Genomic DNA, 27,498 nt, shown 5'->3' with positions numbered 1-27,498 from the left:
TACCACCCGACTCCCGGAAACTTCAGATTTTACTTTTGAACATGGAACAAAGGAAGAATAAAGAATAATGGTAGAGCAGACAGAAAAACACTTAAAATAGAAGACATTCTCTCAGAGCTAGTCTGTGACCTGACCACAGAGCTACTTAATAAATGGATAGATTTACGATCAAATAAAAGTGCAAGTACTAAGCAAAGACAAGTTGAGTGGCCAAGCTACAGTGGTTTTGCTGCCTTCTTGTTAATGAGGTGTCTTTCCTGAAACACTTGAGCACTGGGGAGCGGGGGGGCTGTGTGTGAAGGGTTGATGAGACATGACAAGTACCAGCATGGAGCCTAAGAATATGAAAGTGAATGTTATTTTGAAAATTTACTATAAGTCAATTTTCTACTACAAGTCAGATTGCCTGAAGGGAAGCAGTTTCTACTAAGCAAATTGCTCTGATTTGTGACACAGTGCATTAGAGGACAAAGGTGTTAGATTTAGATTCAGAAGATCAGATTTCAATTCTAGTTTCCCTTGATTCACTGGTTCTGTGATCTTAGGCAGTATACTACTTAGACAATTGTTTGGTTTACATATTTACTAAGAGGTCTGGGTACACCACATATGGAGATGATGCAATGATTAAAACTTAATTCATGGGGTAATGTAAACAAATTGCCTTGCTCATACCACATACTTAATAAATATTAACATTCATTTCTATTGCTATGTGGAGGAAATCCTATTCAAGTGGCAAAATAAGTTAAAACCTAGTGAAAGTCATTATATATATATATATATATTTTTTTTTATATACTGAATTTTATTTGAAACCCATGCTTGGTATGATTGGTATGAGGGTTTTTTTTTTTTTTTTTTGTAGTATCATTAGTTATTGGATAGACAGAGACACCTGCAGCCCAGCTTCACCACTCACGAAACTTTCCCCCTGCAGGTGGGGGTAAGGGAATTTTTTAAGAACATATTTTTTAAAAAGTATTTTATTGGGGTCTGGTGTGGTATACCTGGTTGAGCGCTCAAGCCCCCCGGTCCTCACCTTCAGGGGGAAAGCTTTGAGAGTGGTGAAGAAGTGAAAATTGTCTCTCTCCCTCTTTATCATCCCCTTCCCTCTCGATTTCTGGCAGTCTCTAATAAATAAATTAAGATAATTTTAAAAAACTAAAAAAAAAGTATTTTATTACTTACTGTGTAGAGACAGACAGAGAGAAACTTACAGAGAAGGTAGAGACAGAGAGGGACCTGCAGCACTGCTTCACTGCTTGCTAAGCTTTCCTCCAGAAAGTGGGGCCAGGGGCTTGAACCTGGGTCTGTGTGCATGGTAATAAGTGTGTCCAACCAGGCGAAATCACCTCCTGGCCCCAGGGAGAGATTTTTATCCATAAAGAAACATCTTTATATTATAAACATTCTAAGATATTTAGATTTGTGATTCAACTACATCATACACCTAGCCAATCATTGTGACACCATATGGTCCCGTTGTCTCACCTTTGGGAATTTACTCCCCAAATACGAAAGACACGAGTTCATCCCCATGTTTATTTCAGCATTATTTACAAAAGCCAAGAACCAGAAGCAATCTGAGCGGGGCTAGAGGTATCGTGCTCTGGAATAGAGTTCAGGTGGAGAAAGACAAGAAACAGGATGGTTTTTCATATACATGATTTATATGTAAAAATAAAAAAATCTGGGGGGCAGGCGGTAGCGCAGCGGGTTAAGCGCACATGATGCGAAGCTCAAGGACCGGCTTAAGGATCCCGGTTCGAGTCCCTCCCCACCTGCTGGGGAGTTGCTTCACAGGCGGTGAAGCAGGTCTGCAGCTGTCTGTCTTTCTCTCCCCCTCTCTGTCTTCCCCTCCTCTCTCTATTTCTCTCTGTCCTACCCAATAACAACAACAGTAATAACAACAACAATGATAAACAACAAGGACAACAAAAAAGGAAAAAAATTATTAAAAAAATAAAAAATCTAAATAAAACAAAATGAGCTTTTAAACAATTGCTTCAGTGCACGGTTACCAGAAGGGAAAGGGGGTACTGGGAAATCTAACCTCCAAGAACTTGCTACAATAGTTGTGAATGTTTCATTACAATAAACATATCACTGTCTGTGGGCTATGCTAGTATGCTAATGTTGCAGACCAGTCTTGGACATTTGGAGCATTTCTTTTATCAACTTATTTTTTTATTGACAGATAAAGCAGGGCAACTCTTCACCATTTTATGCAGTGTTGATAGAAAGACAGACACCTGCAGACCTGTTTCACTGTCTGTGAAGCGACTCCCCTGCAGGTGGGGAGCCGGGGGCTCGAAACGGGATCCTTAAGCCCGTCCTTGCGCTTAGCGCCACAGGTACTTAACCCGCTGCGCTACCACCCGACCCCATGCCTGTGCATTTTATGCGATCCCATAGTATTCTTAGAAATATATTTTACTTTATTTATTGTTTTATTTTAGACAAAGACAGAAACTGAGAGGGAAGGAAGAGATAGAGAGGATAAGAAAGACACCTCCAACCCTGCTTCATCACTCATAAAATTTCGGGGGACAGGGAATTGAACCAGTGTCCTTGCTTAACCAAGTGAGCCATCATTGGCATCAATACACTCAGAATTCTTAAATTTAACCTCCTCTATTTCTAATTCTATCTTTGAGTTGTGTTACTTATAGTCAAAGTCTGCATTTGGAGTCTCCATCCCAAACTTACCAGGATTCTCAGACGATTGCTTTTGCCAATACCCTACATTAGTTCTGTCCTAAAATAACATTAAAAAAATCAGACTTCAATTTCAGAAGAGGTGAAGATAAAGTCCTGTGTTTGACAAATTTTAAGAACATAAATATGTCAACCTTCTGAAGTAGTAGACAACACAGAAGAAAGAGAAGTTCAGGCTGAGAAGAGAATTTCAGTCTATTCATCACTGGGGTTCGGTACCCAAAACGTTCTTTGGAGGGAACAAAGAAACGGAAGTGATTCTAGGACATGAAAGGGAAGAAGCAGTATTCCTGAACCATCACTAAAGAGAGGGTGCTAATGGACAATTGCAGTAGACCAAGTAGAATGTGTCACTAGGGTCAAGAAGTTCAACATCATTCTTCATTTCACGGCTATCAGCATGCAAACAAGATTAAAAACTCTGAGGCCACTGACTGACATTGTCCCTACATTTAAACTTGATATGTTTGCCACAGTATCTGAATCTACAAAGACTGCAGCATGGGAAAAGTTTCTGATAATAAGAGTATATATTGAATACAAGTAAAATTTTCCCAATTGTAGTTACTGAACTTAAAAAAAAATTACATCTGACACTGTTTTAAGTATAGTAGTGTGTAAAACATTTCACTATCAGGGAGGAATTTTTGCTCCAAAGGATGAGTTATTTTTTCTTTTTAATTTTTATAAATTTTATTTACAAAATGGAAATATAGACAAGAACATGGGATAAGATGGGTATAATTCTACACAATTCCCAACCCTAGAACTCTGTATCCCATCCCCTCCCTTGACAGCTTTCTTATTCTTTATCCCTCTGGGAGTATGGACCCAGGATCATTGTGGGATGCAGAAGGTGGAAGGTCTGGCTTCTGTAATTGCTTCTCTGCTGAAGATGGGTGTTGACAGGTCGATCCATACTACCAGCTTGCCTCTCTCTTTCTCTAGTGGGGCAGGGATCTGGGGAAGCAGGGCTCTAGGACATGGTGGACAAACAACATGTGTTGTGCCAGGGATTAGAAGGAGAGCAAATGCAATGTGATTACATGTGAATCTCTTTCACTATGCAGCTTTCTATGAATAATTATCTCAGAAAGGTGCAGAATTAATTACGCTCTCTTATCACACTAGACAGTGCTAGCAGATGTACACCCACGCACAGGCTTCCTCTGGAAAGCTAAGTATCTGAGCTGTCAGGTATAGTTGTAAAGATTATTTCTATTCAGTAAGTCATTTTCAAGCCATTGCTTCTACAAAGCTCCATCTTATTTCAGATGAAGATAGAGATGAATTTAAACCAAGTTCCCCTTTGGGACAAGCTCCCTTTTCAGTAATATCTTGAATTAAATTGTAATATAGTCACATAAAGGGGAGAGATGTTGGTAAATCACAGTCTTCCCTTGAAAGATCTATTTAGGTCCATTTTCATCTAAGAAAGGAAGCCTGGATTCAGATCTCATGGATATAATATAGTTGAATTGTACAAGAGTGGACAGAATAAATAATATGTAGGGTCTAAATATTGTTAAAAATTATGTTAGCTATCAGACCCAAACAAGTAAAGTCATAAGTCCCCTTGGAATATACCTAAAACAGACCTACTAGCTTTCTCCAAAATGGGAACCCCCAAATCTCAGCAGCTATATTTTTGCTTTTAGGTTCCTGATTATTAAACAATTTGTTCTGATTTATATCTTAGTGCTTTTCAGCCACCAAGTTGCAAATGCTACCATGATGTCAATGTGTCCTGGAACCCCACTTCTCCAGAGCCCTACCCCACTAGGGAAAGACAGAAACAGGCTGGGAGTATAGACTGACCTGCCAATGCCCTTGTTTAGTGGAGAAGCAATTACAGAAGCCAGACCTCCTACCTTCTGCACCCCATAAGATCTTTGGTCCATACTCCCAGAGAAATAAATAATAGGCAAGCTCCCAGTGGAGGGGATGGGATGCAGAACTATGTTGATGGGAATTGTGTGGAATTGTACTCCGCTTATCTAATGGACTTGCTTATCATAATTAAATCAATAAATTTTAAAATTTATTTACTGGGGAATTAATGTTTTACATTCGACAGTAAATACAATAGTTTATTCATGCATAACAGTTCTGAGTTTGAAGAGACTCTGCTTTCCCCATTTAGTAGTGTGGGCACCTTTGTCAAAGATTAGATGTCCATAGGGGTGGGGGCTTACTTCTGGGCTCTCAATTCTTTTCCATTGGTCAGTGTGTCTATTCATGTTCCAGTACCAAGCAGTTTTGATGACAATAACCCTATAATATAATCTGAGATCGGGAAGCGTGATGCCTCCAGTTCTGTTCTTCCTTCTCAGGATTGTTTTGGCAATTCTAGGTCTTTTCTGGTTCCAGATAAACATTTGTAGCATTTTTTCTATTCTTCTAAAAATGTGGTTTGGATCTTGATGGGGATAGCATTAAATCTGTATATGGTTCTGGGTCATATATTCATTCTGATGATGTTAATTCTTCCAATCCATGTTGATTATTAAGTGTAGTTTAATTCCACTGTGGTCTGAGAAAATGCTTGGGAATTTGCTGATGCTGTCTTTGTGGCCTAACATATGGTCTATCCTTGAGAATGACCCATGTGGACTTGAGTAAAATGTGTATTCCATTTTCTTGAGATGAATGACTCTGAAAATGTCCAATAGTTCTAGTTTATCTATCTCCTCATTTAGCTCCCTCATGTCTTTATTGATTTTCTGCCTGGATGATCTGTCAAGTTGAGAGAGTGGGGTGTTGAAGTCCCCTACTATTACTGTGTTGCTGTTAATATATTGCTGTAGCTCTTTCAGTAGATGCTTGATGTATTCAGATGGCTTCTCATTGGTTGCATAGATGTTAATAATTGTTAAGTCCTCTTGATTGACTGAGGGTGGAATAGATGGTTCCAGAAATTATCCTCATGGAGGAATATAATTTGGAATCGACCAAGTGGACATGGGGGCTACGGAACCATACTGGGGCACAGTATTCTGCAGTGGAATAGCATAATGCCAGAGATGATGATCGTAGTGTGGAAGCACTCGTGCCCCATGAGGAGCTGGCCAGTCTTGCAATGATGTTATTCCTCGCGCCCACCTTTGCTGCAGTTTTGATGAGATGTTTGTGAAATGACAGAGTGCGATCGAGAGTTACGCCAAGATAGACTGGCTGGGCTTCATGCCGGATTCTCGTATCGCCAAGCTGCACATTAAGCTCACGCGAGGCCGAGGCATGGTGTAGATGGAAAACAGATGATACCGTTTTTGCAGTGCTAAGGATTAGTCACCATTTTTTACAGTAATCAGATATCAGAGACATGTCTTTCGTGAGTGTTTCCTCGAGGATGTCAAACTTGGATGCCTGAGTTGCAGAGCAGATGTCATCGGCGTAGATGAACTTCCTTGAAGAAGTTTCTGGGATGTCATTGATGTAAATATTAAATAGCGTAGGAGCCAGAACAGAGCCCTGGGGGAGGCCACTTGAGACAAGTCTCCATCTGCTAGACTTGTCACCCAGATGTACCCGGAATCTTCTGTTTTGGAGAAGAAACGATATAGTGTTGGCCACCCATGGAGGCAGGCATCTTGAGATCTTGACTAGGAGACCACAGTGCCAGACCGTGTCATAGGCTGCTGTGAGATCAACAAAGACAGCACCTGTCTTTAAATTCTTCTGGAATCCATTTTCAATGTAAGTTGAGAGGGCCAGGGCTTGTTCATAGGTAGATCTTCCTGGGCGGAAACCAGCCTGGGCGGGTGATAGGAATTTCTCTGTAAGATGAGAAATACGTGACAGAAGCAGCCTCTCAAAGAGTTTGTAACACATGGAGAGGAGAGAAATTGGTCTACAGCTGGCGGCCAGTGTTGGGTCTTTCTTTGGTTTCAAAACTGCTATAAATTATCAAATACTTAGAAGAAAACATTAGCAGAACACTTCATGACTCATGCTTCCTAAAGGTCTTCAAAACTCAAATCCAGTAGTATAGAAAACAAGAACAAAAAGAAAGCAGTGGTACTACATGAAACAGAAAAGATTCTGCACAGCAAAGGATAGCACCACCCTAATGGAAAGACACCCTACAGTGCGGGAAAGGCTCTTTGTCCTTGACTTTTGATAGTTTCAAAATAAAGTGTATTGGTGTGGATCTACTTGGGTTTAGGGATTTTAGAGTTGTCTCTGCTTCTGATCATCAACATCTTGCCCACATCCAAGATTTGGAAAATTTTCTGCTATTATCCTTTGAATATGGCTTCTGCTTTCTTCTTGCTTCTGAGAACCCTTTAATTCTTATCTTTTTTACTTTTTTTTTTTTTTAGGTCCTCTGTCATCCTTTTCCAGGACCTGACTTATTTTTCTAATGGTGCTTTCAATCTCTTGAAGAATTGCTCCATTTTTTCCAAAACTTTTTTCCTTTGAGGTCAAAGAGTAAGACCAGTTTGTCTTCTATTTTTTATGTTCTTTCTTCTACATGACTAAGTCAACTTCCTTGTCTTGCTATTTGAGACTGGAATGCATTCTAGGTGTCCTTCATATCCTGTAACTCTGTTTGCAAGTCTTTCATTTTCCTATCAAGTGAACATTTAAAGTCATGGATTTATTCCTTAATTCACTTCTCCACAGTCAATTAAGAGTTTTGTATTTCTTCAAATTTCCTAACACTATGTTTCCTAAGTTCTTTTTCTGACAGATATTCTGGACTTGCATCATTAAGTGCCTGAAACCTGTGTTGATGTTGCAGAACCAGCATTTACCCAATTTTACCTGTCCATTTTGGTTTCTATTATTGGTCATAGGTAGTTGGTTACCCATGGTTCTGCTTTGTATGTGAGCTGCAGATGGAGGGAAGGAGCTCTGAAGAAGTAATGGAGCATTATAGTGCCTGATTTCCACCAGAATCCTAGTCTTGAAAGGAGAGATTCCAGCCCTCCTTCTCTTCCAGCATTGATTTCTGAAAGTAGGAAATTTTCTGCAAAGTCTAAGTCACTTTTCTTGCCTGCAGGGAAGTTTAACCCAATCACCATGGTCTCAGGCCATTGGGACACCTTAGAGTTCTTAGCTTCTTTGATGCCAAAGTGATAAGAGAATTCAACTGCCTGGTTCCTATGAATTATCCCCTGTGGCCAGGGCCCTGTGGCTTCTACAGCTCTAAACTGCAATCCTAAGATCCTTTTTTACTTTAGGTCACTTGGTCCCTGAGTTGTTCCATGTAGGTCCTTTAAATCCAACATGCATATGTAACGCAATGGCAAATACAGCACTCACCCAATACAGTGCCATGTTTCTGCTTGAGTCCTCTCCTGCACCTCCGACTCCTACCGTCCACATATAAACATCAACTTTTTAATAGTAATGTTCCTTTCTTTAACAGAAATCCCAGATATTCGCTGATGAAACTCATGGAGTTACTTTGTTTTCTGGGGGTATAGGCAAGCTTCTGTGACTTGGTTGCCATAGCACTGACACAGAAGTCTCATAAACTTTTTATATGTAGCTATAGTCACAGCAAAAGCTGATTCTTAGTGTAATGATGTTACTCATTTTTAAAAATTTATATTTTAAATACCCTCCAGTTTTATAGTGTCTTGTCACAAATTCAATTTCTTACATAATGGCAAACTAAATTGCAGAATCAACAATGGGTGTGTTTGTGCTCAAATCAGTTTTATAAGCAATAACACGAGAAGCACTGAAACAAATGTTTTAAAATTTCTATAGACAAAAATAGCTAAATTAATCTGTTTTTACAATTAGGGTCATACAGGAGATTAAAAAATGAGCGTAGATGTAGAAAATAATACTTCATACAGAAAATGCTTAATTAGAATGATGTCAACATAGTGGTAGCTTCTCTTTTTACAAACATTTTATACAATAAGTTAGTTTTTATGTTAAAGGTGGATATAAGTTACCACAATTCTTAGAATTATCTTTTTGCTATAAACAAAACTTTCTTTTCCTTTTTTGTTTTTGTTGGAAACTTCTTTCATTGACACAGCACCTCTCATTTGGTATAGTGGTTCAAAGCTGATAGTATGCAAAGCAATGAGAATATTCTACGCACAGAACATCTCTCTAGTCCTTTTACTCCTTTTTTTTTATTTACAAAATTTCCTTTAATTTTTAAAAATCATGTTTTGAATCTGCTTCTGAGGAATTGATGAGGTGAATGTCACAGCACACACAGGCACACAACTCTGAAGAAATTCAAGACATTTTCCCAAGACGTTCTGTGTGCTCCTATCTTAATATTTTCATTTCGCTGATGTGGCATTTCCCCAAATAGGGCTTTTTCTTGTGCTTTTTGGAGTCTGCTTTTGCAGGCGGTGTTAGTTTCCTTCTAGGATATCTGTCATCCTTGATACTTCAACTGGAGTCGACGTTGTGGCAGGTGCTGCCACTTTCCTTGTCCTCCCTGTTTATAGATCATGTTTCTGGCCCCATGCTACTCACGGAGTGATTCTACACAAAAATATTCCAATTTTCTCAATTAATTATTCTTTAATCTGTTATTGGTGTCTTGAGTTCTTGTTCTTACTGTGCTCTGTATATCAGCCAGTTTATAATTTAGACCACTCTTTCCAGTAATTCCGTCACCTAAAATATGTTCAGATCCTAGATCATGTGTTGATGTTATTTTCTATTTTGTTTTTTTTATTTCTTTACTGGGGGATTAGTGGTTTACAGTTGACAGTAAAATACAACAGCTTGTGCACGTATAGCATTTCCACATGATGATACAACTACCACTAGGTCCTCCTCTGCCATCATGTCCCGGACCTGAACCTCCCTCCCTACTCCAGAGTCTTGTCCTTTGGTGCAGTGCACCAGATGTTATTTTTTTTCCTCCTTTTTTGGTGATTTGTGGTAGCATCATTTCCAAAGATTATTATTTTTGTTATTTTTTTAAAAAAAAACTTACTATATATGAACTAATTGTATATGTTTGGTGCTTAGAGAATAATCCAACACTAGACCAAATTTTCTATGCCTTAATAATTAACATTCTGTGTCCTGAACAATAGCTTTAACATCTGACTTTTCCCTGTTGAACTAGGCAGACAACTGGTCAAACTTTGGGTGAATTTCCTTTCATACACAGGAGTTAATGATTTGTCCCAAGCTCCTCCTTATTCCCAGTGAATTCTTTAGTATCTGCCTTGACTTAACATTAGGAATCTGCTCTACTTAATGGGGACAGCAGATGCCGATATTTGTAGATATCGGTAATCAGGCTGCTGCTTCTTTTTTTCAAGACGGCTCATTCATTTTCTATTTTGCTTTTATCATTCGTTGGTGAACCAGGTCATTAAATTGTCTTTATTTCTCAGACACAGAGGCCAAGTTTCATCTACTTCTGGAACTTACAAAGCCTTTATAGAGACAGAAAGATCTCATTCACAGACAAGAGTTTGCAAAAGAGATATGATAGCTCCGTCTAGTTTCTTGTGGCTCATGTACCTAGAAGGAGATTTGCAAACGGCTCAGAAGAGGAGCACTGGTTTGCTTTTGTCTGAGTTTTCCAGGCATTTCTTCTCTTGTCTTCCTGCCTTCTCACCACCTCCTGGGGGCAAGTGAGCTTTCAGCTGATGAAATCCCTTCAGCTTCTGAATGGACCATACCAAGCTTCAAGGGGTCCTTCTTTCCTGGGATTTTCATCCTGTGTCCTAGATGAGCTGGAGACTTTATACCTGTGAAAGCCTCCTCTGACTTTATTTTTTGAGCTTTCCACTTTAAATAATAGTTTCATTTTTCTTTTTTTAAAAATTTTCTTTATTGGGGAATTAATGTTTTACATTCAATGGTAAATACAATAGTTTGTACATGCATAACAATTCTTAGTTTTCTGTATAACAGTGCAACCCCCACTAGGTCCTCTGTCATCCTTCTTGGACTTGTATTCCCCCCCAATATGCCAACCTCAGTTCAGGTTCTACCCTTTACTCCTTCTTAATATTGGTAATTTCTTAAAAACTTTGTCTGACTTTTCTGGGCAGATGACCTCACCACTGTGTCCTGGAACTCCACCTCCCCAGAGCCCTGCCCCAATAGGGAAAGATAGACACAGGCTGGGAATACGGATCAACCTGTCGATGCCCATGTCCAGTAGAGAAGCAATTAAAGAGGCCAGACCTTCCACCTTCTGCATCCCATAAAGATCTTTGGTCCATACTCCCAAAAGGATAAAGAATCAGAAAGCTTTCAATGAAGGGGGTGGGATATGTAACTTTGGTGGTGGGAATTGTATGGAATTGTATCCCTCTGATCCTACAGTTTTGTCAATCATTATTAAATCACCCACCCCAGAGTCTTTTACTTTGGTGCAGTATGCCAATTCCAGTCATTATTAAATCACGAATAAAAAAACTGTCTAGTCTTTATTTCAGAATGTGCTGATTACCAGTCTTCTCTTTACTCAGCGATTCTGTTAACTCTCGATTTCATTAAGAAGCTTATTATCTATTTTGAAAAATGAGTATTGCAGATATTTGGGATAAACTTCAGGAAAGCAGACCACAGCTTTTGTTGTCACACAATACTATGTATGCTCTGGCCTGTCTTTTAACAATCATGCCTATTAAATTATTGTTTCTCTGACACATCCAATGAAGTCATTTTCATAACTAGCTTAATCACAGGAAGCTATATGATACATATTTTGACAGAAAAGCTGTTTGTATAAATTGAAACATGCAACAAACATATAATTTCAAAAAATGTTCACTATGCTTTCAGTGTGACAACATCTTGCTTGAATCCTGTAATTTATGTTTAAGGTTGCCTGTTTTGGCCACCCTATCAGCTGGGGCCCTATTTGGGGAGTCCCGAGATTCCCAAACAGTCATGATGGGCCTAGACCTCAAATAAATCCCTCTCTCCATTGTTACTGGTCATCTCTACCAGGAACAACAAAATAGACCCTTTTGTGGGCCCCCACAGGAAATTGCCCTCAACTTGGATCAACAGTGGTAGAGAATGTTCCATCTTCCGCAGGGAGGCTGGACAACATACTCTGTGCTCCACCTGAGGAAGATGGGTCCTGATATTGGGGCAGCTTGGAATGTTCCTACTGATGACCTCAGAATGTGAGCTCAGATCTACAGGGATGCAGAGGTCACACAGGCTCCTAAGCTGAATATGGGCCCCAGATCACATCAAATCAGTGGGGTTTACAGTCAACAATATTTATACCCCTTTCCCATATTAGGGAAATACTCTCTTCCCTGATCCAGCTTTCTGTTCCTTTTCCATCCATGACATCTCCCCACACAACAACTTGGATCCACCTGCATATCCAATTTCAGGCTTAGGGGAAAAACAACTAGTATAGCCACAGGCCCTTTGGAATATAACTAAAATATGCCTACTAGCTATCTACAAAATAGTAACCCCCCCCAACTCTTCCTCTGCACTATCCCAGCTTTTAGGTTCATGATTGGTCAACAATTTGTTTGGCTTTGTATGTTAACTTTCTTTTCAGCCACCAGGTTCCAGATGCTACCATGATGCCAACCAGACTTCCCTGGACAGACAACCCCAACAATGTGTCCTGGAGCTCCGCTTCCCAGAGCCCTGCCCCACTAGGGAAAGAGAGAGACAGGCTGGGAGTGTGGATTGACCTGCCAACGCCCATGTTCAGCGGGGAAACAATTACAGAAGCCAGACCTTCCACCTTCTGCATCCCACAGTGACCCTGGGTCCATACTCCCAGAGGGATAAAGAATAGGAAAGCTAACGGGGGATGGGATGGGATATGGAGTTCTGGTGGTGGGAATTGTGTGGAGTTGTACCCCTCTTATCCTATGGTTTTGTCAATGTTTCCTTTTTATTAAAAAAAAATACCTGTTTTGAGTACTGATTAACAGAATGTTATTTTTAAGCAAAATCCAAGCCAACCAAATGGAGTACTGGGCAAGTAAAATATAGTGAACTGTGAATTATAAACCTACCTGGAAGTCTTTATATATTAGAGAAATAGTGCACCTTAACTAATATATAACATTGAAAATTATTATTGTATAATAAAGCTATTGTTTTCTTTTCCTTTTCTTTCTTTTACTTGGTAGGACAGAGAGAAATTGAGCAGGAAGAAGACAGAAGATAGATACACAGATATAGAGACACCTGCAGCCCTGTTTCACTACTCATGAAGCCTCCCCCCTGCAGGTGGGGACTGGGGACTTGGATCTGGATCCTTGCAGTTGGTAATATGCACGCTCACCAGGGTGTGCTACTGCCCAGTCTCCAAAAGTTATTTAGAAAAACATTTTATATATGTTTGATATGTATCTCAGAGCACCACTCAGCTCTGACTTATGGTCCTGGGGATTGAACCTGAGACCTCAGAGCCTCAGTCATGAAAGTTTTTTGTTCTCAACAATTTGTTTGGCTTCGTATGTTAACTCTCTTTTCACTCACCAGGTTCCAGATGCCATCAGGATGATGGCCAGGCTTCCCTGGACTGAAGACCCCACCAATGTGTCCTGGAGCTCAGCTTCCCCACAGACCCACCCTACTAGGGAAAGAGAGAGGCAGACTGGGAGTATGGACCGACCAGTCAACGCCCATGTTCAGCGGGGAAGCAATTACAGAAGCCAGACCTTTTACCTTCTGCAACCCACAATGACCCTGGGTCCATGCTCCCAGAGGGCTAGAGAATGGGAAAGCTATCAGGGGAGGGGGTGGGATATGGAGATTGGGTGGTGGGAATTGTGTGGAGTTGTACCCCTCCTGCCTTATGGTTTTGTTAATTAATCCTTTCTTAAATAAAAAAAAAAGAAAGTTTTTTGTTGAACCATTATGCTGTTTTTCCAGCCCTAGGTTGTTAATATTTTAAGCCCATGAAAACAAACAAGTAGAAAGCTGAGGTTATGAGAAGTGACACTTAAAATATTGATAAACTCTGCATTTGATTTATAATTATTCAGTCACTCAACGAGTGATGGGAACAACTAGATTTTACATATTCAGAACATTTCAAAGTGAGGTCCTGACAAGCGCCTTTACTGTTAGAAGTGATCTACGTGCCTGGCTCTACGAGGTCTCACTCATCAAACAGGAGACTTACGTCACTCTCATGACCTTCCCGAAGGTTGTAGGTGAGGTCATGCTGAATGTCGTCCACAAACTTGTGTGCGTACTCGGGGTACAGGTCCAGAACTTCAAAGAGTCCTTTGAGGATGATGCACTGCAGATCACAGTAGGTTAAAGCTTTCACGTCTGCATTGGTCTTGATCACTTGGTCCGTAATGGATAGATTTGCTCCAATTAAATCTCCTTTGCCTTGAAGTTGTGAAAACAAAAACAAGAGACACGTCACTATTATTATTATTATTATTTACCAGAGCACTGCTCAGCTCTAGCTTATGATGGTGCAAGGGATTGAACTTGGAACTTTGGAGCCTCAGGAATGAGAGTCTTTTTGTATAATCATTATGCTATCTACCCCCGCCCTGAGACACAACATGTGACTGCTATGCCAATCACCACATCTTTTGGCAGTAATTCACAATTCCCATTTCCCAGCCCTGGCGAGCAAAGCTACCCCTGCCTGAGAATGCTTTTTTTCTAGGACTGAGACTGGGAGTTTTAGGTCATAAATGGCCTCCAGAAAGGTCCCTCAAAAGATGTGGCAGATAACTCTGAAAAAACAGTTGTTATTTTTGTCACATTTCTTAGCACTCAGGGAAATAATAATGGTGATTTACATTTCTTTTTGAATCTGAAAAGGTTCTGTAATTCTGGGGTAAGACTAGGAAGAGACATATTGTGCACCATTACCAGCTTCCTAATGTGCTCAGTTTGTTTTATTTCTCTCTTCCCATTTCTACAAGATTGAAGAGTGATGTGGGAAAGGAACCTTCCATTTGTCCTCATAGAGTTGCAAGAAAGAGATAAAAATAAATATTTAGGGGGCTGGGCAGTAGCACATGGCACAAGGACCCATAAGGATCCCGGTTTGAGCCCCTGGCTCTCCACCTGCAGGGGAGTCGCTTCACCGGCGGTAAAGCAGGTCTGCAGGTGTCTGTCTTTCTCTCCCCCTCTCTATCTTCCCCTCTTCTCTCCATTTCTCTCTGTCCTATCCAACAAAGGTGACATTCACAACAACAATAATAACTACAACAACAATAAAACAACAAGGGCAACAAAAGAGAAAATAAATAATAAAAAATTTAAAAAATATTTAGATAACTAAGATTTAAATCACCATACCTATATTAATAATACATAGGCAGTTAATACACATAGTTAATTAAAATAAATATAAAAATTAAGATAGCTATTACATAAAAATGTGAAACACAGGCAGAGTTATAGTGTGCTATCAAGTATATTAAAAAAAATCCTCATTTTGTTTAGCTTGAAAGACAAGAAAAAAGTATTGGAGAGGATTTGGCAAGAAGAGAACTCTTGTGAAATGTTGGGAATGTGAATTTGTGTAGCCATTATGGGGACCTGGATGGCAATTTCTCAAAAAATTAAATATATAAACGCTCTGTATACAGTTATTCCACTTCTGGTTCCATATCTGAACAAGAATTCTGTACACCTGTTTGTTTATTGTAGCATTATTTACAATTGTCCAGTGATAAAAACAAACTAAGTGCCCACTAGCAGATGACTAGATAAAAAAATGATGTGGTCTGCATATGCATTGGGGTACTATTATATAAAAATGAAATCTTGCTTTTTTGAGTGGACTTAGAGATTATTATATTCAGTGAAATAAGTCAGACAGAGAAAGGCAAATGTATGATTTTACTCACTGACAAAAAAAAAACAAAAAACCAACAGTTTGTTCTGCTTTACCTCTTAACTCTTTCAGCCACCAGGTTCCAGATGCTACCATGATGCCAACCTGACTTCCATGGACAGACAACCCCACCAATGTGCCTCCCCAGAGCCCTGCCCCATTAGGGAAAGAGAGAGTCAGGCAGGGAATATGGATGAACCTGTCAACACCCATGTCCAGTGGAGAAGCAATTACAGAAGCCAGACCTTCCACCTTCTGCATCCCACAATGACCCTGGGTCCATGCTCCCAGAGGGATAAAGAATAGGAAATCTATCAGGGGAGGGGATGGGATACAGAGTTCTAGGGGTGGGTAGTGTGTAGAATTGTACCCCTCTTATTCTATACTCTTCTCAATATTTCTATTTTATAAACAAAAATTTTAAAAAATGCTTAAAAAAGAAAAATCAAAGAAACAGACTGTAAACATGTTAGCAGAAATAAAGGAGGTGGATTGAGCAAATAAGATATAGGAATCAAATTTATAGTACAGGATAGAACTGGGATTTTTTGTTGTTGTTTTTAAAAATAATTTTATTTGTTATTAATAGTTTGTTACAAGACTATAAGATTATGATGTAGAGCTCCACACCAAGTCCACCACCAAAATTCTGTATCCCTGCCCTCCAACCTTTCCAAGACAACCACCCTAGTTCTTTTTTTTAAATTTATTTTTTATTTAAGAAAGGATAAATTAACAAAACCATAAGGTAAGAGAAGTACAACTCCACATAATTCCCACTGCCCAACCTCCATATCCCACCCCCTCCCCCGATAGCTTTCCCATTCAGGATAGAACTGGAATCTTAACGGTGAACTTAATGCAGTATATGTACATGCTGATTCTGGATAATATACACCTTGAACTCACATAATGCGGCAATGCCATGTATTCAGTTAAAAAGAAAGCTATCGGGGTCAGGGGTAGTGCAGCGGGTTAAGCGCACATGGTGTAAAGCGCAAGGACCGGCATAAAGGATCCCAGATCGAGCCCCCGGCTCCCCACCTGCAGGGGAGACGCTTCACAGGTGGTGAAGCAGGTCTGCAGGTGTCTGTCTTTCTCTCCCCCTCTTTGTCTTTCCCTCCTCTCTCCATTTCTCTCTGTCCTATCCAACAACAATGACATCATCAACAATGATAATAATAACAACAAAAAACAACAAAGGCAACAAAAGGGAAAATAAATAACAATAATAAAAAGAAAGCTATCATACATAAAGCTGCAAGTTCTTCCTTGTGCCATTATAGGAAAAGATACAGAGAGAGAGAAAGAGAGAAAGAGAAGAGAGAGGAGAGAGGTAGAGGGAGAGGGAGAGGGAGAAGGAGAGAGAGAGAGAGAGAGAGAGAGAGAGAGAGAAAGCTCTAATATGCCTCAACCCAGACCTAGCATCCACCCACCCTCCTGACACTTTGTTGGCAATATCTCAGCTTATCAGCCTTTGGATAGAACTCACCTGTCTGGGAATAAAGACAACTGATTAGATAATGCCAGGCAATTTATTTGAATCTTTGAAATGTTTCAAATTGATTTAAATCAGTTTAGCTTAGAAGGAAATTGAGTATAACTGTAAATTCCAGAAAAATGCTGATTATAGCCTCAGAATGTCTTAAGTAACTGATATTAATGCTCTCAGAATACAGATAAAGAACAGGGAAGATAGTTCATGCAATTTGCAAACAAACAAGCTAAACGTTGACCAAGCTCATGGAGGAAATAGGTGTTAGATCTCTGTATGGCTACTTTGGCTTTCTGTAGCTTTACTTTGACCTCAAATACCTCACGCTTGGAATTTAACTTTTTAAAAAAATATTTATTTATTTATTCCCTTTTGTTGCCCTTGTTTTATTGTTGTTGTTATTGATGTTGTCGTTGTTGGATAGGATAGAAAGAAATCAAGAAAAGAGGGGAAGACAGAGTGGAAGACAAAGACAGACACCTGCAGACCTGCTTCACCGCCTGTGAAGCGACCCCCCTGCAGGTGGGGAGCCGGGGGCTTGAATCAGGATCTTTATGCTGGTTGTTGCGCTTAGCACCGTGTGTGCTTAACCCGCTGCACTACTGCCTGACTCCCTAACTTTTTTTTTTTTATGGTTACTTTGCTCCACATCATGGGGAACCAACAGCTGACCAACCAACCAACCAACCATCAAACAAATACTATCTTTGGTATATTACAAAATATATGCTTTTTTCAATTATTTTTTATTTCTAATATTTATGTGATTTGGCATTCTCTGGTATTTATTAGACTTCAAAAATCTGTTTTATTGAATTTGACAGTAAAAATGCAAATAGAATAGAAAAAAAAACAGAGTTTCACACAACAGAGAGAGATTAAGAAGCTAAACCACCACTCAAGCAAATTCAGCACTGGGAATCAAACCAGGATGATTTATATGCAAGTCCTGCACTTTACCAGCTGAACTCTTTCCCCATTTGCACAGATTTAAACTGTAAAATCGAGTCTACTTGATAGAAAAACAAAAAGCCTAAATTTTATGTTTTTTAGACATTGGCAGAACAGATAGGATTCATGTTTCCAAAAGGTAGGTTTATTGTTTCCAAAATATGCCACTATAATAGGAAATTTTGATTCATCCATATTTTGCTAGAAATTTATTTTCTGTGCAAAAACTTTAAGTGTGGTGCATATCTGGATTGAAAAACATGCCAGGATGCTAACATTTTCATTTTTTGTGAACGTGAAGGGAAGGTGTCCTGTTGTGTCTTACAAGGATGAACATTCACATTTCTCAAGCAATCAGTGCTTGCAATGATTTTGGGGTCATCACTGACTTGAAGTGAAACAGTACAAAGCAAGCACATTCTGTTCCTGTAGAAATTGTCTCCTATGCCAGCTGCTTCCCCAGACATCACATTAAGAAATATCTTCATGTATGGATCAGAAAACTAATTTATTTCAGTAAGTCATGGCTTAACAGCTGCACAATGATATTTTCTACATTACATGTTAATCTATTCTGGTTCTTTTTTTCTTTTTAAAAATTTTCATATTTATTTATTTATTTATTTATTTCACCTTTTGTTGCCCTTGTTTTATTGTTGTAGTTATTATTGTTGTTGTTGTTATTGATGTTATGTTGTTGGATAGAACAGAGAGAAATGGAGAGAGGAGGGGAAGACAGAGAGGGGGAGAGAAAGACAGACACCTGCAGACCTGCTTCACCGCCTATGAAGTGACTCCCCTGCAGGTGGGGAGCTGGGGGCTCGAACCAGAATCCTTAAGCCAGTCCTTGTGCTTCACGCCACGTGCCCTTAACCCACCGCACTATGTTCATCGATAATGCTGCTCCCCATGTTAATCGGTATTGCTGTCAAAGTGAATGAATACACATAAATATCTACATCAAATATGCAGCCATGTGTTTAAGTATATAAAATTCAGTCTTGATTTCAATTGTCCCTCTAAGACAATGTTGTCATAAAGAAAGTCATCTGTTTCCATAGAAATAAAGTCAACTGCAGGGAGGAGATATTACTAATGTATCATCTATGCTTGGGTTTATCTGTACTAAAATAACCATTAGTACTTACATCATAGAAATGAAGACACATTATAGCACAACTCCGTGATTAACATTCCATGCACACAGATGTTATTAAAGGCACAGCCCGTGTGCTATAATGTCACAGATGATGACTGTACCCTACTCTTAAAATTATTGCTGCTTACCAAATTTTAAAGTGCTGAAAAGAGAATCCACATTACAGATGTTAAATGATGCCCCGTTTTTGTTTAATGTATTGGGTTATCAGAAAAGTCATGATATTTCTCTATGTATCTCTATGTAAAATGAGTGGGGATTTTTCCAACAGCCCAATATATTGACTATAAGATTTTGGAAAGAAATAATATGTTGCTAAAATATTTATTTGTATATGGCTCTGGGTATAATAGTCTTTTTTCTTTTCTTTTTTTTTTATTTGCTAAGACAGAGAGAAATTGAGGGAGAGGGAAAGATAAAAAGGAAAGAGAAAGATGGAGACTTGCAGATCTGCTTCACCCAGCCCCTTATACATTGTCACATGTGCACTCCAAAATAAAGCTTATTTTCCAATTTTTTTTTTTTGAGCATTGATTTTTCAAAAGTTAACTGATAAGTTATTTCACTAAAAGGGAGTATACATCATGACAGATAACCTGGCTTTTATATTTAGAAAGAACCAGGAGTCGAGCAGTAGCGTAGCGGGTTAAGCGCACGTGGAGCAAAGTGCAAGAACTGGTGTAAGGATTCCAGTTCGAGCCCCCGGCTCCCTACCTGCAGGGGAGTCACTTCACAGGCAGTGAAAACAGGTCTGCAGGTGTCTGTATTTCTCTGTCTTCCCCTCCTCCCTCCATTTCTCTCTGTTCTATCCAACAACAATAACAATAGCAACAACAATAAAACAACAAGGGCAACAAAAGGAAATAAATAAATAAATAAATAAATGTTTAAAAAAAAAGGAAAGACCCATACTCACATCTTACTACGTCGTTGGACAAATTAAGTTAACTATGACACTCCATTTGTGAAATGGAGATCAAGACCTACACCACTGAATCTTTGACAAGAATCAAATGCTATCTGGAGTATAACATGGAGCCCGGTGCAAACTCAGTATGCAACGTGATCATTGATCGTCCTAATGGATGTCAGCGTATGAGACCCAGATAAGGAGGGATCCTGAGTCTGCATATTTACTCATGGTCTCCCTACTCTTAGCAGCAGCTCTCTTTCATTTCACACCTTCATGGATTCTCTGAGTGAAATCTCAGGAGGCTTTTCAGCCCAGACCTACCCAGAATAGCCAGCACCATGCTGTCTTTCAGCACCTCCATGGAGCCTGAGCACACAAAGTAGATGGCCTGCAAAGCATCTCCTTGCCGTAGCAGATACTCCCCTGGAGCACAGAAAGAGGTTTTGATGTGGAGAGACAGGGACCTGAGGCAGCCCCGGCTGGCACACTCAAACAGGGACAACTGCAAGATTTCCTTGTTCAGGTGCATGGTGATATCAGAGCGCAGCTCATCTGGAAAGTCTTTCAAAAGCTGTCAAAGAAGATAAAAGAGGAAATTGAAGAAGTTGGCCAAAGTGTAATCTAATTGATTTACTCCACAAAACCCCAGGAGTCTCATGATGGCTTGACCTGAAGAGGAAATATATGTGTGTCTATTGGTGGAGATATTTTTCATTGACTTTGTCATCTGCTATTGAATGAGGACAGAGAGAGCGCACTGATGAAATAATCTAGAATGAAAAAATATAGCTCATTGCAGCTTGCTCCTCACAAAGACTCCAGTTCAGTAGTGGATATGCAGCTTGGATCTGCTAGTTTCATACAAAGAGAAGAGAAACCAACTAAGCCCTGAAAAAGATGTTCATGCCAGTTTGGTTGGGAAGTTAATACAAGGGTTGTTTGATTTATATAGCTTTTGTTTCACATGAGATGTTTCCCGATGTCCAAAGATAGTGCCTTTTCTAGAAAATATTTTATTTTTACTTTGCTGACTTAAAAACTTTTTTATCGTTAATCTTTATTTATTGGGTAGAGACAGCCAGAAATCAAGATGGTAGGGGGAGGTAAAGAGGGAGAGAGAAAGACATCTGCAACACTGCTTCACCATTTACAAAGGGTTCCCCCTGCAGGTGGGGAACCAGGGGTCCGAATGCTGGTCCTTGCACACTGTAATGGGTGCGTTCAACCAATGTGCCATGACTCGGTCCCCCTTTGCTGATTTTAAAGGCAACGATCAACTTGACTAACCTATGTATTCCAAAAACTATCCTTTTTAACTGCTCCAAGAATTTGGTTCCTCTCAGAGGGTCAGTGAAAATGAAACTGTCTGCTTGACAGACTAAAGCAACACGTTTAGTGTACAATATCATTCAATCCAAAGTAGCACCATGGAAATTAAACCAAAGCAGATAGAAAGAAGAAAAAAAAAAGTGCTTTTATGAAGGATCATAAAGAGATAAGAGTAAGCGTGTGCATTATCTACCTAGAAATCTCAGCGGGCTCAATGAACATTACCTCATTTGAGTCGATCCCGTTGTTGACCGACCAGGTGGTCTGGAAGTACTCTAGCATCCTCTGTTTGAGCTGCTGCGGCAGGTGGTGCACGCGGATAAAGTCCTTCAGATCCTTCGTTCTGGTGTGATAGAGGGACCATCTGGAGTACATGCGCTGTATGATCGCCGTCACATTTCCAAACACCAAGGCGTGCATCAGAGCTAGGGAGAACGACACCGTGACGTAAGGGGAGAGGACGGGGAAGGAAGGGAGCAGCCTTGAATCTAAAGTCACAGCCTAGAGATCCTGCAGAGGAGTTAAGAGTCTGCTGTTTTGATGTGAAAATTGTGAAGCTTTTATTTATTTATTTAAGAGTAAGAGAACCAGCACACCGCTTTGGCAGACAGAGTGCCGGGGACTGGACCTGACACCTCTTGCGTGCAAGTCCCGCACTCTACCTGATGAGCCACATCTCTGCCATGATACATTTTTATTTCATAGTCTAAGCCATATATGTACTGTTATTATTATTTTTAAAAACTTTATTCCCTTCTGTTGTCCTTGTTTATCACTGTTGTTGTTATTATTGTTGTTGTTGTTGTTGGATAGGACAGAGAGTAATGCATTGGATCGACCTTCCCGTGGTGCATCTCGTGAGTACCCATTCATTGGTGAAACTGATGATCCTTCCTAGCTGACTGAATCCACATGGATCCCAGTCACTTTCAAAGCCAGCAACAAGCAGCTCCTGCCAGCTTTCAAGCTGTTGGTCTTGCTCTTCGAGTCCTCCAACTTAATGTTGAGGGGCTGTCCTTTGCCAAACGCGTTCTTATTGGTCAACTGGCTATTCAGCATCAGGCAGATGTTATCTGCCTACAAGAAACACACATAACAGTCGATGAAGCTGCTCGATTCACCATCAGTGGATTCGATTTAATATGCTATAATCTCCATCCTAAACATGGCCGAGCCATCTACGCCATCTACGCCAAATCGTGTCTTGCGGACGTTTACCATACGGCCTCTTCGACCTTCTATGACTCCATTACTATTGGAACTATTCAGCTTGTCAACATATATAAGCCTCCCAGTGCCTCATGGGATAACGAGGTCCTGCCTATCCCGAATCACCCAGCCGTTTACGTTGGAGACTTTAATAGTCATCACCAAGACTGGGGATATTCCTCCACTCGTGCTGACGGCTCTATCTTAGCCGACTGGGCTTCAGCGAATGACCTCTCCCTATTATACGATCCCAAACAGCCAGGCTCTTTTCACAGTGCTAGATGGAATAAAGACTCATCACCCGACCTGTGCTGGATTAGCACAGTCAACGGCCAAGCCTTTCCCGCTACGAGACAAGTTCTCAAGATCTTCCCGTATAGTCATCACAGCCCAGCTATCATCCACATTGGTCTCCAGCTCCCACTGATTCTGTGCTCAGAGAAACTAAGATGGAACTTTTGGAAAGCAAACTGGCGTCTGTTCAGTGATCTTACCAACAAATCTATTCCTGCAATTCCAATTAACTCTATCCCCTCTGAAGATTCCTACAGGCGCTTCCGCCAAGCCATCTTCAAAGCAGCTTCCCAAGCCATTCCTCGTGGGAGACGTGCTAACTATACGCCTTGTCTTGATGCTGAATGCGAGCAACTACTAAAGCAGTATGATGAGTCGGGCGACCCAGATGTGGCTGACCATCTCATTGCCTCCCTGGATGCAGCACGCCAAGCCCGCTGGCAACAACTCACGGAAAGTCTGAACTTCACCCACTCAAGTAGGAAGGCCTGCAAGCTTCTTCATAGTCTGGGTGCCGGTAGCCAACCCTCTCCCATCTCCCATCCTCCCATATCTCCAAACTCAGTGGCCAGTCACCTAACTCAAGTTGGACGTGCTAAGACCGACCCAGTCTGGAAAAGAGAAATTTCCCATGAGTGGTCATCCCACTTCCGGTTATCTTGTCCATCTCCAAAAATCTCTCCCTTTACACTGTCTGAACTGGAAGACACTTTGAAGAGGGTTAAACCGGGAACAGCTGCTGGCTATGATAACATCACCCCAGAACTCATTCTTAACTTGGGCCCCGCGGCAAAGAAGTGGCTCGCTTCATTCCTGTCCCACATCTTGGAATCTGAGTCTATGCCCAAAGTTTGGCGTCGTGCGAAGATTATAGTGGTTTTGAAACCAAAGAAAGACCCAACACTGGCTGCCAGCTATAGACCAATTCTCTCCTCTCTGTGTGTTACAAACTCCTTGAGAGGCTGCTTCTGTCACGTATTTCTCATCTTACAGAGAAATTCCTATCACCCACCCAGGCTGGTTTCTGCCCAGGAAGATCTACCTGCGAACAAGCCCTGGCCCTCTCAACTTACATTGAAAATGGATTCCAGAAGAATTTAAAGATGGGTGCTGTCTTTGTTGATCTCACAGCAGCCTGTGACACGGTCTGGCACCGTGGTCTCCTGGTCAAGATCTCAAGATGCCTGCCTCCATGGGTGGCCAACACTATATCGTTTCTTCTCCAAAACAGAAGATTCCGGGTACATCTGGGTGACAAGTCTAGCAGATGGAGACTTGTCTCAAGTGGCCTCCCCCAGGGCTCTGTTCTGGCTCCTACGCTATTCAATATTTACATCAATGACATCCCAGAAACTTCTTCAAGGAAGTTCATCTACGCCGATGACATCTGCTCTGCAACTCAGGCATCCAAGTTTGACATCCTCGAGGAAACACTCACGAAAGACATGTCTCTGATATCTGATTACTGTAAAAAATGGCGACTAATTCCTAGCACTGCAAAAACGGTATCATCTGTTTTCCATCTACACCATGCCTCGGCCTCGCGTGAGCTTAATGTGCAGCTTGGCGATACAAGAATCCGGCATGAAGCCCAGCCAGTCTATCTTGGCGTAACTCTCGATCGCACCCTGTCATTTCACAAACATCTCATCAAAACTGCAGCAAAGGTGGGCGCGAGGAATAACATCATTGCAAGACTGGCCAGCTCCTCATGGGGCACGAGTGCTTCCACACTACGATCATCATCTCTGGCATTATGCTATTCCACTGCAGAATACTGTGCCCCAGTATGGTTCCGTAGCCCCCATGTCCACTTGGTCGATTCCAAATTATATTCCTCCATGAGGATAATTTCTGGAACCATCCGTTCCACCCCGGTTCCATGGCTGCCAGTTCTTAGCAACATCGCCCCGCCAGATATTCGTCGGGATGCGGCATCATCTAAGTTCATTTCCCACGTCTACGCTCGACCTGACCTGCCAATATACGCGGATATCTTCGCCCACCCTGTCCAACGCTTGACGTCTCGTCACCCAATCTGGTCCCCTACGCCTACACTGAACTTCTCTGTTCCAGTCTCTTGGAAACAGAGCTGGCAGTCAGCTGAGGTAAAGAACAAACACCTCATCACAGACCCCTGCGAGCGTCAACCCGGCTTTGACCTAGCACGTTATGACTGGGCCCTCCTCAATCGCTATGGAACAGGCCATGGCTGGTGCGCCGCTAAGTTCCACCGCTGGGGAGCCAGAGACGACCTGAACTGCCCCTGCGGCTCCAGACAGACTATGACCCACATAGTCAATGACTGCCACCTCTCCAGATTCAAAGGAGGTCTCGAAACTTTACATCAGGCTCAACCTGACGCTGTTGACTGGCTACGGAAGAAGGGCAAACGCTAGAAGAAGAACAGAGAGAAATGGAGAGAGGAGGGAAAGACAGAGAGGGGAAGAGAAAGACAGACACCTGCAGACTTGCTTCACCGCCTGTGAAGCGACTACCCTGTAGGTGGGGAGCCTGGGGCTCAAACCAGGATCCTGATGCCAGTCCTTGTGCTTTGCGCCACGTGCGCTTAACCTGCTGTGTATTATTTTAATCATTTCATGTGGTTTAATATTTACAGTGAAATAATTTTGAAAATTTCATAGACTAAACTCTAATGTTAAGCATTTTAAAAGATTATCTTTATTTATTTATTGGATACAGACAGCTAGAAATTGAGAGGGAAGGGGGAGACAGACAGGGAGAGAGACAGAGAGACACTTGTAGCACTGATTCACCACTTGCAAAGCTTTCCCCCTGCAGGTGGGGACCAGGGACTTGAACCTGGGTCCTTGCACACTGTAATGTGTGTGCTTAGCCAGATGTGCCACCGCCTGGCCCTTAGTGTTAAGCATTTAACCGTTACTTTTATTAATAGCAAATATATTAAAACAAACCTGTTAAAACTAGCTAGCTTTTATGGACATACTAGTCTATTTATCCCAGGTACTAGTTATGATAAGTTTTATGATATTAAACCTGACACAGTTGTACTAGTAAAAGTACTGAAAATTCTTTCCAGAGATGTAAAATCCAAGTGAATCACCAACCCCGTTTTAGCTCTATAGTCACTTTAATTTTAAGAAGGTGATTAGGACAACAGTTGGAAGAGTACAGAAATCGCATAGCAGAGGCTCTTGGCTCAGTACTCAGTACTCAGTACCCTCTGCACTGGAATTGTGCTCTGATTTTTTTCTCAAGCGTGAGATTTGTCTATGTATCATACAAAACTGCATAAAATAAATCCTGATTTTAAAGGAAATCTCAAACACTTTAAACCATTCAACAAACAAATGACTTCACAGAGAAATGGATAATCTGCTTAGTGCATGGTTGCCTCCTGAGAAAAGCCAGATAGCACACATATACATGAGACTTCCATTCTGACGAGTTTTCCCAGTTAGTCAGATAATTTCTTAGCCCTGGTTCCTCGCTGAATCCTCCCCTTCTTCAAGCCTCCCCAACATGCAATAAGAAAAAAAGAGTGTGTTGATGATGAGGATGGGCTTTCCACTGGAAAAAGTTGATTAAAAAGTAGGTAGATGGACTTTGTATTCCAGAAGCTTCTTGCCATGGATAGTGGTCAGTCTCAAATTCAGAAAAACTGTGACAAAATTTTGCATTATCTGGCTGCTAAACGAATACAAGTGGAAGGCATATAAGGAAACAGCAGCTAGTTCAAGACCTTCAAACTGGGAGTAGCTACATTTACGGGCAGAACAACTCTCAATGATACGTGATTTCCAACCATGGTTCTCATTTGGGAGCAAGCTTGTCAATGGGCTAAGAAACTTATGATTTGGAAGAGAGCCTGTTTCAGCAGATCCTGGCAGACAATGATGACAAATTTAGTAGGTCACTTTATGGGATTTCTCAATATGTTCCTATACCAAAAATTGTAATGGTAGAGAAGGTATACAGAAACTTCCTGACATCCAAATAAATAGAAAATGCAAATGTGTCAATATATGAACAGATGTTTTCTCTTGAGAATTTTAGGACAACACCACCCAATTAGTTTTCCCTATGTTTACTGTAAATTAGCAACCAACGACATAATCATTTCTCTATGGAAAATATAATATTTATACCATCAGAAAATAAGACCTTACTATGTCAGAAAGTTACTGAACTAGGACTAAATGTAAGGTTCCTGTATAGAAGGCAATGTGACTTGCAGAGAGAATATGGACTTCAGAATCAGACATAGCCGATTTTGCTATTTCTTAAATGTAAACTAAGCAAGATTAAGCAACTGTCTTATATGGACTGAGTTCCGATTTATATAAACAGATAGCCATAGTACCTTACTCATAGACTATTTTGAGAATTAAAGAATCAATCTCTTTTTTAAAAGTGGCTAGTACATATGTGAAAAACAATGGGGATTTAATTTATGTTAATTATTTATCTGAGAGTGAAAAGTGTTACAAATCTTCAACATGTTCATTGGAGTTACGTTTGGAGAAAAGAATTCAGACACTCAGATTTAAGATTTTTCAGTAAAAACCTTGATGAAAAAAGAATTAATAGTGGCTTACAGTAGAAATAACTTACTTTTTTTTTTTTTTTTTTAAATGATTTCCTTTCTTCCTTCTCTTTTTTTTTTTTTTTTTTTAAGTATTTATTTT

General features: G+C 40.6%; 1 protein-coding gene across 2 annotated transcripts in view; it reads right to left on the bottom strand.

Annotated features, from left to right (window-relative positions):
• The window catches only part of KCNH8 (potassium voltage-gated channel subfamily H member 8), a 402,367-nt gene that overhangs the window by 58,473 nt on the left and 316,396 nt on the right, over positions 1-27,498 (bottom strand). For both annotated transcript variants that reach the window (XM_007529685.3, XM_060180873.1), the window contains 3 exons: positions 21,551-21,750; positions 20,318-20,567; positions 13,793-14,007 (listed from right to left, as the gene is read on the bottom strand). In XM_007529685.3, coding sequence (XP_007529747.2) covers positions 13,793-14,007; positions 20,318-20,567; positions 21,551-21,750 — 665 coding nt within the window. The remainder of the gene's footprint in view (positions 1-13,792; positions 14,008-20,317; positions 20,568-21,550; positions 21,751-27,498) is intronic.

Source organism: Erinaceus europaeus, chromosome 21 (genome assembly GCF_950295315.1).
Source record: "Erinaceus europaeus chromosome 21, mEriEur2.1, whole genome shotgun sequence".
In the NCBI taxonomy this organism is placed as follows: domain Eukaryota; kingdom Metazoa; phylum Chordata; class Mammalia; order Eulipotyphla; family Erinaceidae; genus Erinaceus; species Erinaceus europaeus.
This window is presented reverse-complemented; position numbering and strand designations above follow the sequence as displayed.